The following is a 13,077-nucleotide window of genomic DNA, read 5'->3' on the forward strand; positions in this document are numbered from 1 at the left end:
AAAAAAAAAAAAAAGAAAAAAGAAAACCTGCGGCCATGGGTTCTTTCCCTGACCCTTCCACTATCTGCCACTTTTCAGCCTATTTTTCCATCTGTAAAATGAGAGAGTTTCAATAGATGATTTCCCAGATCCTTCCCACCTTTAAAATCCCATGATGTAAGCATGCACATCTTAAGTATGCAGCAGTGTTGGGGAATCGCTGGCTACCTGAGAGCCAGAGCCAGGTTTCCGCTCTTTTGCTGAGCGTGTTTGCTTTACCTGCTCTCACACAACTTAGGAAGATGCCCAGTATTGTCAAAATGGGCAGATGTTTCCTGCACTGTATTCTCCTTCCAACTCTGTCCTGCCACAGGTGCAAAATGTCCAGCTGCAGGGGGAAGTGGGATGTGCCAGGCTGGCGGCAGAGAGTTCTGCAGAGTTCAGAACTGGGTCTGTGCTCTTGCAGCTCTCAGCTGAGATTGGCCAGTACAGTACCAGCCTCTCGTTTGAAGAGGCAGCAGTTGAAACTTGGCATTATATGACTCTTTGCGGATTCCTGTCTCTGACCATGGGCAGGCAGTACAGAGGTCATCTCAGGCTGTGAGCCTGCCCTGTCCTTTTTTGTTATGATGCCCTATGGGATGAGAATGTTCTTCTTTTTTCTCTTTTTATAAATTACAGGTAGGATTATTCATATTGTGGTTTACCCCCAAAACAACCTGTGTGGGAGACTTTGCTGTTCTTAAAATACCTTTTTTATGTTCTGTCTTCTGTTTGACCCCTCTTCTCTGAAGCTGCAGAGCTTGTAAGGCTGGAAAAAATAGTCCAGAAGCTATCCGATAGCATTTTCTGTAATTTTCCTGTTTTATACATTGGGAAGGATCCGTAAGTGAGGACTCGCAATTTAAGGAACCCTCCATGGAGCCTCCTCATAAAGAGTTGTAATAAATGGCTTCATCTTCGGTGTCATGATTTATATGTATACTCAGTCCTGTTTTAAGAGGGAGGCTAGCCACACCATCTATTAAGGTCATAGGTTTTTAAAAATGATACTTAGTAAGAGTTATAAAGACACACACTCTTAAGTATAGTAATACCACTTCTGGAAATTTAGCAAAATGTTCACTATGTTATCTTTAATAGCAAAGTAAAACCCCAAAGCAACAACAGATAAACTTGAATATAGCCTGAGTGGTTCAATCTTAGGAGATTAGTACATTATGGTACATTGGCATGACAAAAATATTTTACAGCCACTAAAAGTGATCATTGTGAAGTTTAGATGTAATGTAGGAAAATATTTAATAAAATAATGAAAACAATCCATATGTAATTTGGAAAAACTATAAAAGTATATGCTTATTGATGAAACTGAAAGGTGAATTATAAAAATTTCTTGTAGTAGGATGATGAATATATTTATTTTTTAATGAACATTTATTTAATATTGCTTACTTTTTCAATGTAAAATTCTCAGCTCAGTTTGCTGGAGGTAATACAGATATTAAAAATAGTATAAAAAAGAACATTAGCTATAAATCATAATCTCACCACCCAGAAATAATCATTGCAAATATTTTAATATATATACTACTAATATTTTCTTGGGATGTGTGTAGGTATGTGTGTCTATTTATGGATTTTTTTTTTTTTTTTTTTTTTTTTTTGAGACAGAGTCTCACTATGTTGTCCTGGGTAGAGTGCTGTGGCTTCCCAGTTCAGAGCAACCTCAAACTCTTGGGCTTAAGCGATTCTCTTGCCTCAGCTGGGACTACAGGTGCCTGCCACAATGCCTGGCTATTTTTGTTGTTGTTGTTGTTGTTGTTGTTGTCATTGTTTAGCAGGCCTGGGCTGGGTTGGAACCCACCAGCCCCAGTGCATGTAGCCAATGCCCTAACCACTGAGCTATGGGTGCCGATCCTATGGGTGTATTTTTAAGTGGACTTGTGTAAACATTTTTCATAACTGGCTTTTTTCGCTTTCAGTAAAGGGTGAACATTTATTCAAACGGTTGCATCTTTTTCTGCACATAACTTTTAATGACTATGATGTATTCTTTCCTGTGGGTTTAAAGTAAGTGATTCACCCAGTGTCCTCGCTGGAATGCTGTGATGTAGGCTTTTGCTGAGTGTCGTCAAGGTGGTTATGCCAACTTGCACTGTCATTTATTTGCCCCCAAAAGTAAAAAATTATTTTTAAAGAATAAAAAATGTTTTTCTCTTATTTTTCTTTTTGAAAAGCCCCAAATTAGCTCCCCGCATCCCCAACATTATGCAGGTGTCAGCTGCCTTTGACAGGTTCTTTGAGTCCAGAGATGCCGTGGATCATTCTCTGCACGTTGTCCATGGTGCGTGTGGACAGCGTTTCCACTCCCTTCTTAAAGACGTGGACTGTTCCGAATATCCTGATCGTGTGTCTTGGGAATGCAGTGTATTAGAGAGTGAGGAATTACACCAAGAACTGAAGCAAGCAGTATTGAAAAATTTCAGGTCTGCCTTCAATTTTATAAATATCTGTGCCCTATTTGAAGAAGCATGCATTTTCCTCTCCCATGCAGTCCATTAAGTTGTCAGGATACCTCGTTTAGGATTTAATTTGAAATAAGCTGTCCGATTTGACCGCCTATTTTGATGTTGAATTTGTTTTTACCCTTTATTCAAGCCGTTTTTCTCCAACCTTCCACAGTTGCATTGGGCGCTGAAGAAAGATTTTTACTTACTGTGTGCTCGTCATTCCGTTTAATTTCTCCAGTTGCTAAATTCTCCGCTGGCTTTATTTATACTTCATGAATTTGAACAGATCTGCAATTTCTCATTGTTCGCCAATGCCATTTGAAAAATTCTCTCAGGCTGTTTTTATAGGGGTAACTGTCATGTTTATACTATGTTTCAAGAAACGTCCATCTTTTTAATTTGCTTGTCTAAATGCATTTAACTTTTAAGAGAGCGGTTGTAACATTGTGAACTTGACATCTTTACACTTGAATATGCATAATTACCCGTGCTCTATCTTTTTCCTGTGCTGATTTTATTCTGGGCTGTGTATGTATAAGAAGCATAATTTACCACCTCTGGCAAGAATAAAGACACCTTTGCTGTCTTCCCTTTTGCTTTTCTTCAAGCTGTTACTCCAAGTCTGGTTTTGTCCCCAGGGAGAGGTGGGAATGATGTTTTTGCTCTCCTAAGTCCATTTCTCAAGGGGACCTCAATAGGCACATGGATCCTATTTACATTGTAATTGGTCGCTGGCTGGCTGGTACAGCTGTTTCAACTTAAACCCTAGACAGTTGCTATGGAGATGGTTGACTAGAAATAGGTCATGTTAAAGTTCTTTTTCTCTTGGATATAAGAGAGTGCTGTGACTCTGGAAGTTGTCTCAGTTGAGCAGAAAATGTGTAAGAAGACAACCACATCCAAAAAAATGTCTTTGTTTAGAATGAGGTTTATCATAGAGAGCAGGCCACTCCTGTTGCTGCTTCTGCTTGGTGAACAGCACACCTGAAGACTGATCCTGCTAAAGAAAAGCAATTAGGCTAGTCATGGTGGCTCACCCTTTGGGAGGCTGCAGGAGGGGGCAGGGATTGTTTGAGGCCAGGAGTGAAGAGATTAATTAACTTGGGCAACCTAACAAGACCGCCCCACCATCTCCACAGATTTTTTTTTGTTAAATTAGCCAGGCATGGTGGTATATGCCTGTAATCTGCTGGGGAGGCTCAGCTGGAATGATCACATGAGCCCAGGAGTTTGAGACTGTAGAGAACCATGATCAGGCTCCTGCACTCCTGTACTCCTGTCTGGGCAACAGAGTAAAACTCTGTCTAAAAAAAAAAAAAAAAAAAAAAAAAAGAAAAGAAAGAAAGAAGAAAAGGAAAAGAAAACTAGACCATAATTTGCAGTGTAACTTTGATAAAAACGGCTAATATATCACTCTCACGTGAAATAAAAGTATGACTCTCAAATGTTGTTTATTTCATAAGTTCCTAAACGGAGTAGAATAGCATTTATTTTCAATACAAAACCAGGAGTTCAAGAACAAGTTTTTTTTTAAAACGTTGAGTTAAAAAACACTGACATTTGGAAAAGGAAGACATCCTGGAGACTTTGGATGGGTTTTGCCATGAATTTGGCTGGAAAATGTCTTGGCTTTCCCGGGGCCAGTTGGCTGGGATGAATGGGCCCTATCTCTGATTTCATCAGTCCTCAGTTGTAGGGCGACTTTGATTACTTGTCTTTTCCTAATTCATGTTTCAAATGGGCAGATGGTTGCTGACTGTGCATCTGACCTTTACAGTGGTGACATACGGTCTGTCTCACAGATGGAATGACTTGTAGGTTCGTTTCCCTTACAGGTACTCAAGCTTTGTCAAGTTTAGGGGTTCAGTAGGGTACATTGGATTTATCCCTCACAGCCTCTGTCTGTCCTACCTCCATGGTGCCTCTCACCTTAGGAAAGGGGTTGGTTTATGTGTAGATGGTTCTCACATCATGACTGTGATGGAAAATGGTAGCCACATACTCTTATTGAGAATTCTTTGGAAGTGACACATGTTCTAATGCTTCCTTCACCTCTATGGCTTGGACAGTTTTCTCAGCCTCTATCAATATTCTGAAAAGGGTACACTGGCAGTGGATGGGACTCAAGTTAATAAGTATTGAGGAGAGATTTTCACTACTTAGAATGTATGTTCTTTGAAACTTCTAAAAGAATATTGCAACTTGCAGTAACATAACTGAGTAATGGGAATAACGATACTAACACATACATAATTCTTACTCTGTACCAGGCTCTGTTCTGGAAGGACAGGACACGATAGTACAATTTTTATACTTGTTTTACAGATGAGAATACTGAGGCTTAGAGAGGTTAAATAAGGAGCCAGAGGTCCTGTAGCTTGTAAAAGATAGTACTTCTGTCCATACTCAGGCAGCCTGGCCCCCAGGTCAGATACTGTTACCATTATGTTACTATGAACTATATATTAACATTTAAGAAGAGTAATTGTTTTTTCTCCTGATTATCATAGTGCAATGAGTAATTTGCTCCTCCTACGGGACAAATGACAATGTCTGGACACGTCTTTGTGTGCCACAATTGGGGTAGGGGAGGAAGGGTGCCACTGGCATCTAGTGCTAAGCATCCTACAATGAAGAGGACAGTTCCCTACAACAAGGAATCATCTGGCATAAAATGTCAGCAGTGCTGACTTTGAGAAAACCTGTAATAGTGATGCATGTTTATTCTAAAAAAGGCTGATGATACTCCCCCAGTCCTTTGCCCCTATTAAGAATATATATATATTTTTCCAGACTTTTTTCTAACTATACTAACGTACGTTCTTATGCATATCTTTAATAAAAACAATCAAACCTGTATCCTAAGGTTACCTTTATAACTTGTTATGTATATGGATGGACACCAAGGGCAGTTGGGTTATTTTGTAATTTCTAACTGGAAACTGTATTATATATGATATTTATGTGTTTGCATATTTGCTTCAAGTCCTATTTTTGGACCCCAAATCTGGGTCATGGCCCTTGGTCAAGGACCATATTATCATGGTGTCCCCTTCCTCACGCCAGAGCACATTCTTTCTGTTTTTCTGTGTGCACTGAGATTGGTGATGATCATATAGCTCCATGACTAAGTGTTGTAAGCTGGTAGTCTGTTTTATAGGTTTCTAGGATAATGTGAAAGATTTCAGAAAAGGGAGATACTGGGAGAAATGAAAAGCAGGTATCTGGAATGAGAGGAGGAGAGCGAGCGAGCATGCACCTATGTGGTGGGGAGGAAGTGGAATCAGACACAGTAGCTCTGTGTGTGTGAAGCGGTACCCTGACGCCCCAATTTTAATTTTAGAGACATTTTTGAAGGACAGTGAGGTGACTAGTTTCACATTTTGTACACTACTTTTTGCAATTAAAGAATGATATGTAAAATAATTTTAAAAATATTGATATACCAACTGTCCGAGGTCATATTCTATAAATTTCTTCTAGGAATTAGGCTCAGTGTCCAGTAAATATTTGTAACCAGACTGAATCAAGAGGTAAAGGAGGGGAAAAGGGGGTGGATGGAGAGGTCTCTGGAGCAGCTGTCCAAGGGGCTTCCATACTTTAGGGAAGCTCCCCCTTAAAGAAGGGTAGGAAACCTTAGTGGGCCTTCTGCCATTGAGGCTTATGTGTGGCCATCTCTGTTAAAGGTGTACATACCTATACCCCGTTACCCAGAAGTTCCACCCCGTGGTGTATAATCAACAGAAATGAGTGTGTATATTTACCAAAGGCCACAAATTCTTTAAGAGTATTCATATATGCAGCACTCTTCATAATAGTTCCAAACTGGAAACTGCCCAAATACCCAGACTAAGTAGAAAGATAAATAAATAGCGAGTTAAAAATTTTTTTTGACAATTGCTAATGACAAAAGGGTATGGGGAAAAGAAGTCATTCTAGTATCTTCCACCCAGATTTAACACAAATTAACATATGGCCATATTTATTGTTTTTATCCCTTTTATTCTTGTTTTTAATTTAAGAACTAGAACGTTGTGGTGGTGCTGCATAATGTTGGGGTAGAGGTGGGTGAGTGATCGCAGAGCCTTCTGAAGCATAAGAGTGGACTAGGTATCCGCTCCCTCGACATCAAATGAATCACTGCCACGGACACCTACCCGTAAGCAGTCCAGTGAGAACAGCCCCAGTTTTTCCGCAGTGCTGCAAGTGAAATAGAAAGAAACCACTGCTTTCCACTCACCTGCTTCCTGTAGAACAGCAGTGTTATCTTTTTTTGTTGAAATGTTTAAAAATTGTCTTTTTAAGTCAAATTGTGATAGAGACAGTGTGAATGTTTTGATTGTGTTACTGGGAAGAAAGAATGAGCAAGAATGGGTTTGGTGTTTTCAGCGACTGTCATACTATATGTTAGCGGGGACACTTCCTCCCTTCCCTCTGCTCAACGAAGCTCATCAGTGTCCAAATGGTGGAGAGTGACACTGTCGTGGACATAACCTTGAGTCTGCTCTAGTTTGTATTAGAAGAATCTTTTGCAAACTTCTGTTCTTAGCAATTATAGTATCAGCAACGATGAGACTATTTTTTGTAGCTCTCCTCGTGACTGCTTGTCATGGGGCCGTGGTGAGACAGGTTCCCTGCAATGACTGCTTGCTAAGCGACTCAGCCTCAGTTGCTAAAGGCACACTCATAAGCCCTGTATGGATGTTATATTTCCTCCTTGTAATAACCCAACCCACAGATGCTGCTACTGTCTCTATCTACAAATGAGAAAACAGGCTTGGAGAGATTAACAAGTGGCCAGCAGTGACACCGTGAACAGCAGATCTGTGATTCAGATCTTGTTTTGACTGGATCCAAAGCCTGTGTTCTTAATTCACTAAAAGAGGACCACTTGCTGTTGTTAGTTAGCAGGACCATAATGTGGGAGTCAAAGTCCTAGTGGCAGATCGCTGAGCACTTTCCAGTTTTATCTGATTTGACATCTGTTTTCTGAGTTAGGTGACGCAGGTGTATCTGCTCCCATTTCACAGATGAGGACTCTGAAGGGACAAACAAGAAGTGAACTTGCCCGGGGACACACTCCTCACAGGCTAGAAAGTGAACCAGGGTCTTTTGAAATCCTTACCCCAGTTTTTTCCTCCTTGTGCTTCAGCTTGACCTCTGACCACCGTGGTCAGCCTTCATCCCCGTGCTTAATTGTAAGGTTGACTTTGTCTGTCTCTTGCTAGAGATTACAGAGGATTGGCTAAGCAGTGCATCTTTTAGAAATTCTTGGAGGTACACACCATGTAAATATGTATTAATTGATCTCTCTGATACTTACTGATAAGAAATAACACCTTGTTTGATTACAGGTTTGCTTAAGTATACATATTTGTTTCTGATATTCTAGTGAAGGTACCTGTTTGGTAACCCAAACAAAGTGGAAGACAGTAATTGAGATTTTTGGTGCTGGGTCAGTCTGTCTAGCGTCATCGCAGCTAACATCAGCATGTTCTGGGTTGCTTTGAGGTTGCAGCTGCTCCCTGGTGGTTACCTGTGAAAGGTGCTAACTGGAGACACCCAGAAGGGCCGGACTCTAATGTTCTACACAGGTGAGGCTGGTTCCTCTTTCCCTAGTTGACATGTTTCATTCCAAAACAGATTCCCTATGTTCTTGAGAAAGAACTCAATGGCTGTAAAGTGGTGAGGGTGACAGAACCTAATTAGTATGAAAGTAAAATGGCCGGAAATTATTAGGTAAAGACCTGAATACTACACCTCGCTCACAGAGGGCTCCTCCGTGGTCTCTTTTCTTTGTAGGCCTATTATGAATCTCATAATGTGTTTACTTTTTATAGTCTGTCCATCTATTCTCTTGTAAGTGAGTAGTTACGAGGATGAAGAGATCTGGCTCATGTGGACAAGTAGTTGTGTCCGCAAGGTTGCCACTATGGAAGCCCACACCCTGGAAAAGGGATTTGTGTGATCTTTAGTCCTGGACTGACATACATTGGAGCCACCATCTGACTGAAAGCCACAGAGCAGCAAGTCGGTCAGCAGGTCTCCCAGGTGGCAAGGAAATAATTATCTCATGCAGAAATAGAGTAGCACTTTGAACCCTGGGGATGGAGAACAGTTTGGGTTAGGACTCAGCATCTCAATAGCCCAAGAAAACTGCTCTCCTAACCTAATTTTTCAGATGCAATTTTTAAGGCTCTATTTTTAACAACATTCCTGGTTATTGCCCTTATTCTCAGGGACTCTGGAGTACAGGAAATTAGGGAAATAGCTCCTTAACAAATGTCAGAAATCTTTCAAAGCCCAAGGTGGCAGCCTCTGTGCAAAATCACAGGACTCTTGGGCGTCTCAGGTAGACTAGGCCTCTTAGCTCCCAATTCCTATCTTCTTTCATGAATTGAGTGGTAGAGGAAGAAGCTAAATGAGGAACAAGAACCCAAAGGGGGATGTTTTTTATTTATTCAGTACACACCAACTGAGTCAGTCTTCTGAAAAAAAAACAAACGTGTTTCTTATCAGTGCTGCAAAAGTGTGTCTCTTATTAGTGCTGGAAACAGTGACTGGCATGTCATGATAGGTTCTCAGAAGACATTTGTTGAAAAAGTAAGTGAACGTCCTGGTGCAGGTACTGTAGATAATTCCAGGGTGTGTAAGGAATGGACTAGGAATGTGTAGTCAAAAAGTGTGCAGGGAATTAAATCATGAATGTGTATGGGCCTTATTCTCAGTGTTTTTCCCAGCCTTCCCCACCCCTCTATATCCTCAGGAAAAAGAAAGACTGGCTTGGGATCTGCTAGCAAGAGGCAGATACAGCTGGCTAGCCGGTAGTGGGAAAGCAGAAAGACATGACATTTAAAGCCCAGTGTCACTCGGTAGGTTCTCTGAAAACAGGTTGAGAGAGAGTTTGGCCTGCAGGATGTTTGTCAGGAGCCCACACCTGTGGAAGAGAGGGGCTGAAAGCAGAGCTGGGCAGAGGGGGACAGCAGAACCACAGAGCAGGCTCAGGCAAGTTCCAGCCAGTGCAGGGAACTCTAGGCTGAGCCTCAATAGGCCCAAATGACTGGGCCTTTATGCCCCCGCTGTGTTTGATTCACAGTGGGCCCTGAGCTCTTGAAACTGTATCAAATCCTGAGAGAGCTGGAAGCTTCTGGTGAGGGCCCTCTAGCAACTGGAGTGTCTCCATGCCTACCATACCAACCAATGAAATTCTGTAGGAATCAGGCCTGCAAAGGGAGAAGTGTTTTGAGTCCAGTTCTCAGAGGAACTGTAACTCATTTTGGAGCCTTGGTTGCCAGAAACCCTTGGTTGGAGGTGACAGACATGGGGCTTGAATCCAGGACCAGGACCACCTTAACAGCATAGATTGAAGTGAGGATGCTTACTGGCACTTTGCTGAAGCCAATTCCTATCTCCTGTTCTGTTGGTGCCGTTCTTCACTCTGCTCTCGCTCTTCCCCAGGCAAGATCATCCAGTTCTCCATGTCTCCTGGAATGATGCGGTTGCCTACTGCACGTGGGCAGGGAAGCGGTTGCCCACAGAAGCTGAGTGGGAATACAGCTGTCGAGGAGGCCTGCAAAATAGGTACTTGGAGGGTCTCATGATAGTATGTTGACCTTTGTTGACTTTAAAAAAAAGAACTGTTGAACTTGGTGTGGTTAAAAAATTGTTTAAAAACAACAATTCTTTTTTCCTAGTGGTTTTTCTTCATCTCCAGGGATTTACTTAGGAGACAATGGAGAATGTGTTGCCAACCCTTTACAGCCCCAAAGCCAAGTGTGTGGCCAAGTGTGTTCCCTGTAGTCTCGAAGCAAGTTCTAGCAATTCCAGCTCTCTGGTGTTACATGTTACTGCTTAGAGCTTCCTGGCAGGCTGCCTTGGTTCAGCATTTTCTTATTTTGGGCATCTCCTGAAGCAGTGGTATTTCTCTGCTTCTAGAGCCATGAGACAGAACACTCATGCTTGGTTCACATCTTCAAGAAAGGGCTCCTTAAAATAGCCAAGACTTTATAAAAAAGTGTGGTGTGATGTTGCCTGATCATGCTACCATATAAGTCCAAAATGATGTCTACTTTCCAGCTTCTATAAGTCCTTTTAGTTCTGTGATTTATTTCAGGCCTCCTGAGTACTTGGGGGAGACTGAGGTTATTGAGAACTCAACACGAGCAACTCAAAGGAAGGTTTTTGAAAATCTCGATGAAAAGCTTTACTTACACTTTTGTAGACAGTGTATCGATTTTAAAAGGCTCGCTTAGAGCAAGCGAGCAGTGCCCTCTCTTCCATCAGCTCCCTTCTGTTGACCTTAATCCGAAACCGTGCCTGTTTGACAGGCTGATGCTGTGTCTCTTCTGACAGACTTTTTCCCTGGGGCAACAAACTGCAGCCGAAAGGCCAACATTATGCCAACATTTGGCAGGGTGAGTTTCCGGTGACCAACACTGGCGAGGACGGCTTCCGAGGAACTGCACCTGTGAGTAGTGAGCCTTCTGCGGAAGGGCAGCAGCTGCAGAGAATTCTGGCCTGGTGGAAATGGGGCGAGAGGCATCACTCACTTTCTGACTCACACTGTGCCCCTTGCTGTGTTTATTCACTGTCACACCCAGCAAATTACTAATGGTTTATCTTTTTCATACGGCATTTTTCTTTTTGATATTATAATACTTATTGTAGATCATTTGGAAAAACAAGAATATGAAGGAGAAGTTTAAACTGACCTGGAATTCTATAACCCGTGTTAGCATTCTGGTGTATTTCTTCCCATTTGTTCTCTGTGTTGATGGTGCTGTAAGTTACTGAGTGCTTGCAGTGTGCCAGGCGTAGTGCTAAGCCATTTGCATGAAATACTCTCATTTACTGTCCATTCAACTCTGTAAGGTAGGTACTATTATATCCCATTTTCCAGGTGAGCATTCTGAGGCACAGAGAGGTTAACTAACTTGCTCAAGGTTACACAGCTGGAAAGCGGCACAGCTGGGATTTGAACCAGGTCGGTTTGCTTCCAAGGCCCATGCTCTTAACTACCTTATTTGCCAGCATATGTGTTTCTGGTGTATATGTATTATATTTTTTACATAAATGCATTTGGATCACACTGGATCCAATATTTAAAATCTCACTCTTTTTCTGTGTTTAATATCAGGAACATTTGGTCATTAATAGTTTGTCACAACTACATTGTCTTTCAGCAGCTGGATAACCTGTCGTATGAATAAACCCTGATTCATTTACTTGTGATAGTTGCAAATTTAGGTTATTTCTGGGTCTTTTGCTAAACATACAGCAATGAAATCTTGTGTATAAATCTTATGCTGTATCTGTGACGATCTTTTTAAAGGTAGATTCTTAGCAGTGAGATTAATGAGTCCAAGAGTAGAAAACTTTCTTGGTAAGAGTTTCAGGTACTTAGCCAAATTGTGTTACAGAATGCTTGTGACATGTTTTTCTCTGTGGGTGTGCAAGAGTCCTTTCTCACTGCCCTTTTGCCAGCACAATGAAGCAGGTTAAAAACTATCTTAGTCCCTTTGCGCTACTGTTACAAAGTACCACAGGTAGGGTAACTTATGAACAACAGAAATTTATTTCCAATGATTCTGGAGGCTGGGAAGTCCGAGACCAAGACACCCACAGAATTGGTGTTTGCTGCATCCTCTGGAGCAGACAAATGCCATGTCTTCACATGGCAGAAGGCAGAAGGGCATGAAAGCACTTCCTGTAATCGTGAGCCCTTTGATAAGGATGCTAATTCTATTCATGAGGGTACAGCCCTCGTGACTTAATCACCTTGGAAAGGCTGTAGCTATTACTGCTGTTGCATTGGGGATTAAGTCTGGACATGACTTTTGGAGGATGTTCCATCATTGAAACCTTAGCAAAAACATTTGCTTTTTTTTTTTTTTTTTTCAAACAGTGAGGAAAGAAATCTTGTGGTGGGGAAATAACCCTTTATTGGGTTTGAAATGGAGAATCATTTTCTTCCAACAATCCTTCAAACAGTTGTTATTTAAAAAATATTTGTCTTTGTGCTTCATGCAAAAATAGTTTTCCCATAATTTATTTGTCAACGTAACACAAATAATGTCATTTGGAGCATGACCAAATGACTCCAGAATTTCAGCTGAAAAACTAAACAGAAGAAGACCAAGAAATTTTTGGAAAAGATGAAGAGCAAGGGAGCACCTGATCTACCAGAAATTAAAATTATTTTGAGCTATAGTAGTTAGAGCCTTACAGTCTTAGGGGCAGAATTAATGTAAAAAATAATTGCTTGAGAACATTTAGCCCTTAAGTATGAATGCATATGTGTGTGTGTATAAAATGCCACGTTAGTTAAATATATGATACACTAACACAAACCCACGGGAAATGGATGTGTTGTTCAGTAGAGGCAAAAGACTAATCGAACCATCTAGTAACTGGTTCTTCTAAAGTTGCCTTTCTTGTAGGCACATAATTTTATTTGGTACAGTGACTGATTAGAGGTCTTGGGGAGGAAATGATCTCAACCTTTCCTCCAACTTTAAATGAGTAAGAAGCTTGGCTTGCTGGTATGGATCTAGGCATGAAACGAGAGTGTCCAGTGGGCCACTTT

General features: G+C 41.3%; 1 protein-coding gene across 1 annotated transcript in view; it reads left to right on the forward strand.

The window, feature by feature from the left end:
- The window catches only part of SUMF1 (sulfatase modifying factor 1), a 100,102-nt gene that overhangs the window by 42,161 nt on the left and 44,864 nt on the right, over window positions 1–13,077 (forward strand). Inside the window, exons 4-6 of the mRNA XM_003785481.3 lie at window positions 8,004–8,086; window positions 9,951–10,073; window positions 10,845–10,959. Coding sequence (XP_003785529.1) covers window positions 8,004–8,086; window positions 9,951–10,073; window positions 10,845–10,959 — 321 coding nt within the window. The remainder of the gene's footprint in view (window positions 1–8,003; window positions 8,087–9,950; window positions 10,074–10,844; window positions 10,960–13,077) is intronic.

The sequence above is a fragment of the Otolemur garnettii genome, unplaced genomic scaffold (genome assembly GCF_000181295.1).
Source record: "Otolemur garnettii isolate 467f Iridium unplaced genomic scaffold, OtoGar3 scaffold00015, whole genome shotgun sequence".
NCBI lineage: Eukaryota > Metazoa > Chordata > Mammalia > Primates > Galagidae > Otolemur > Otolemur garnettii.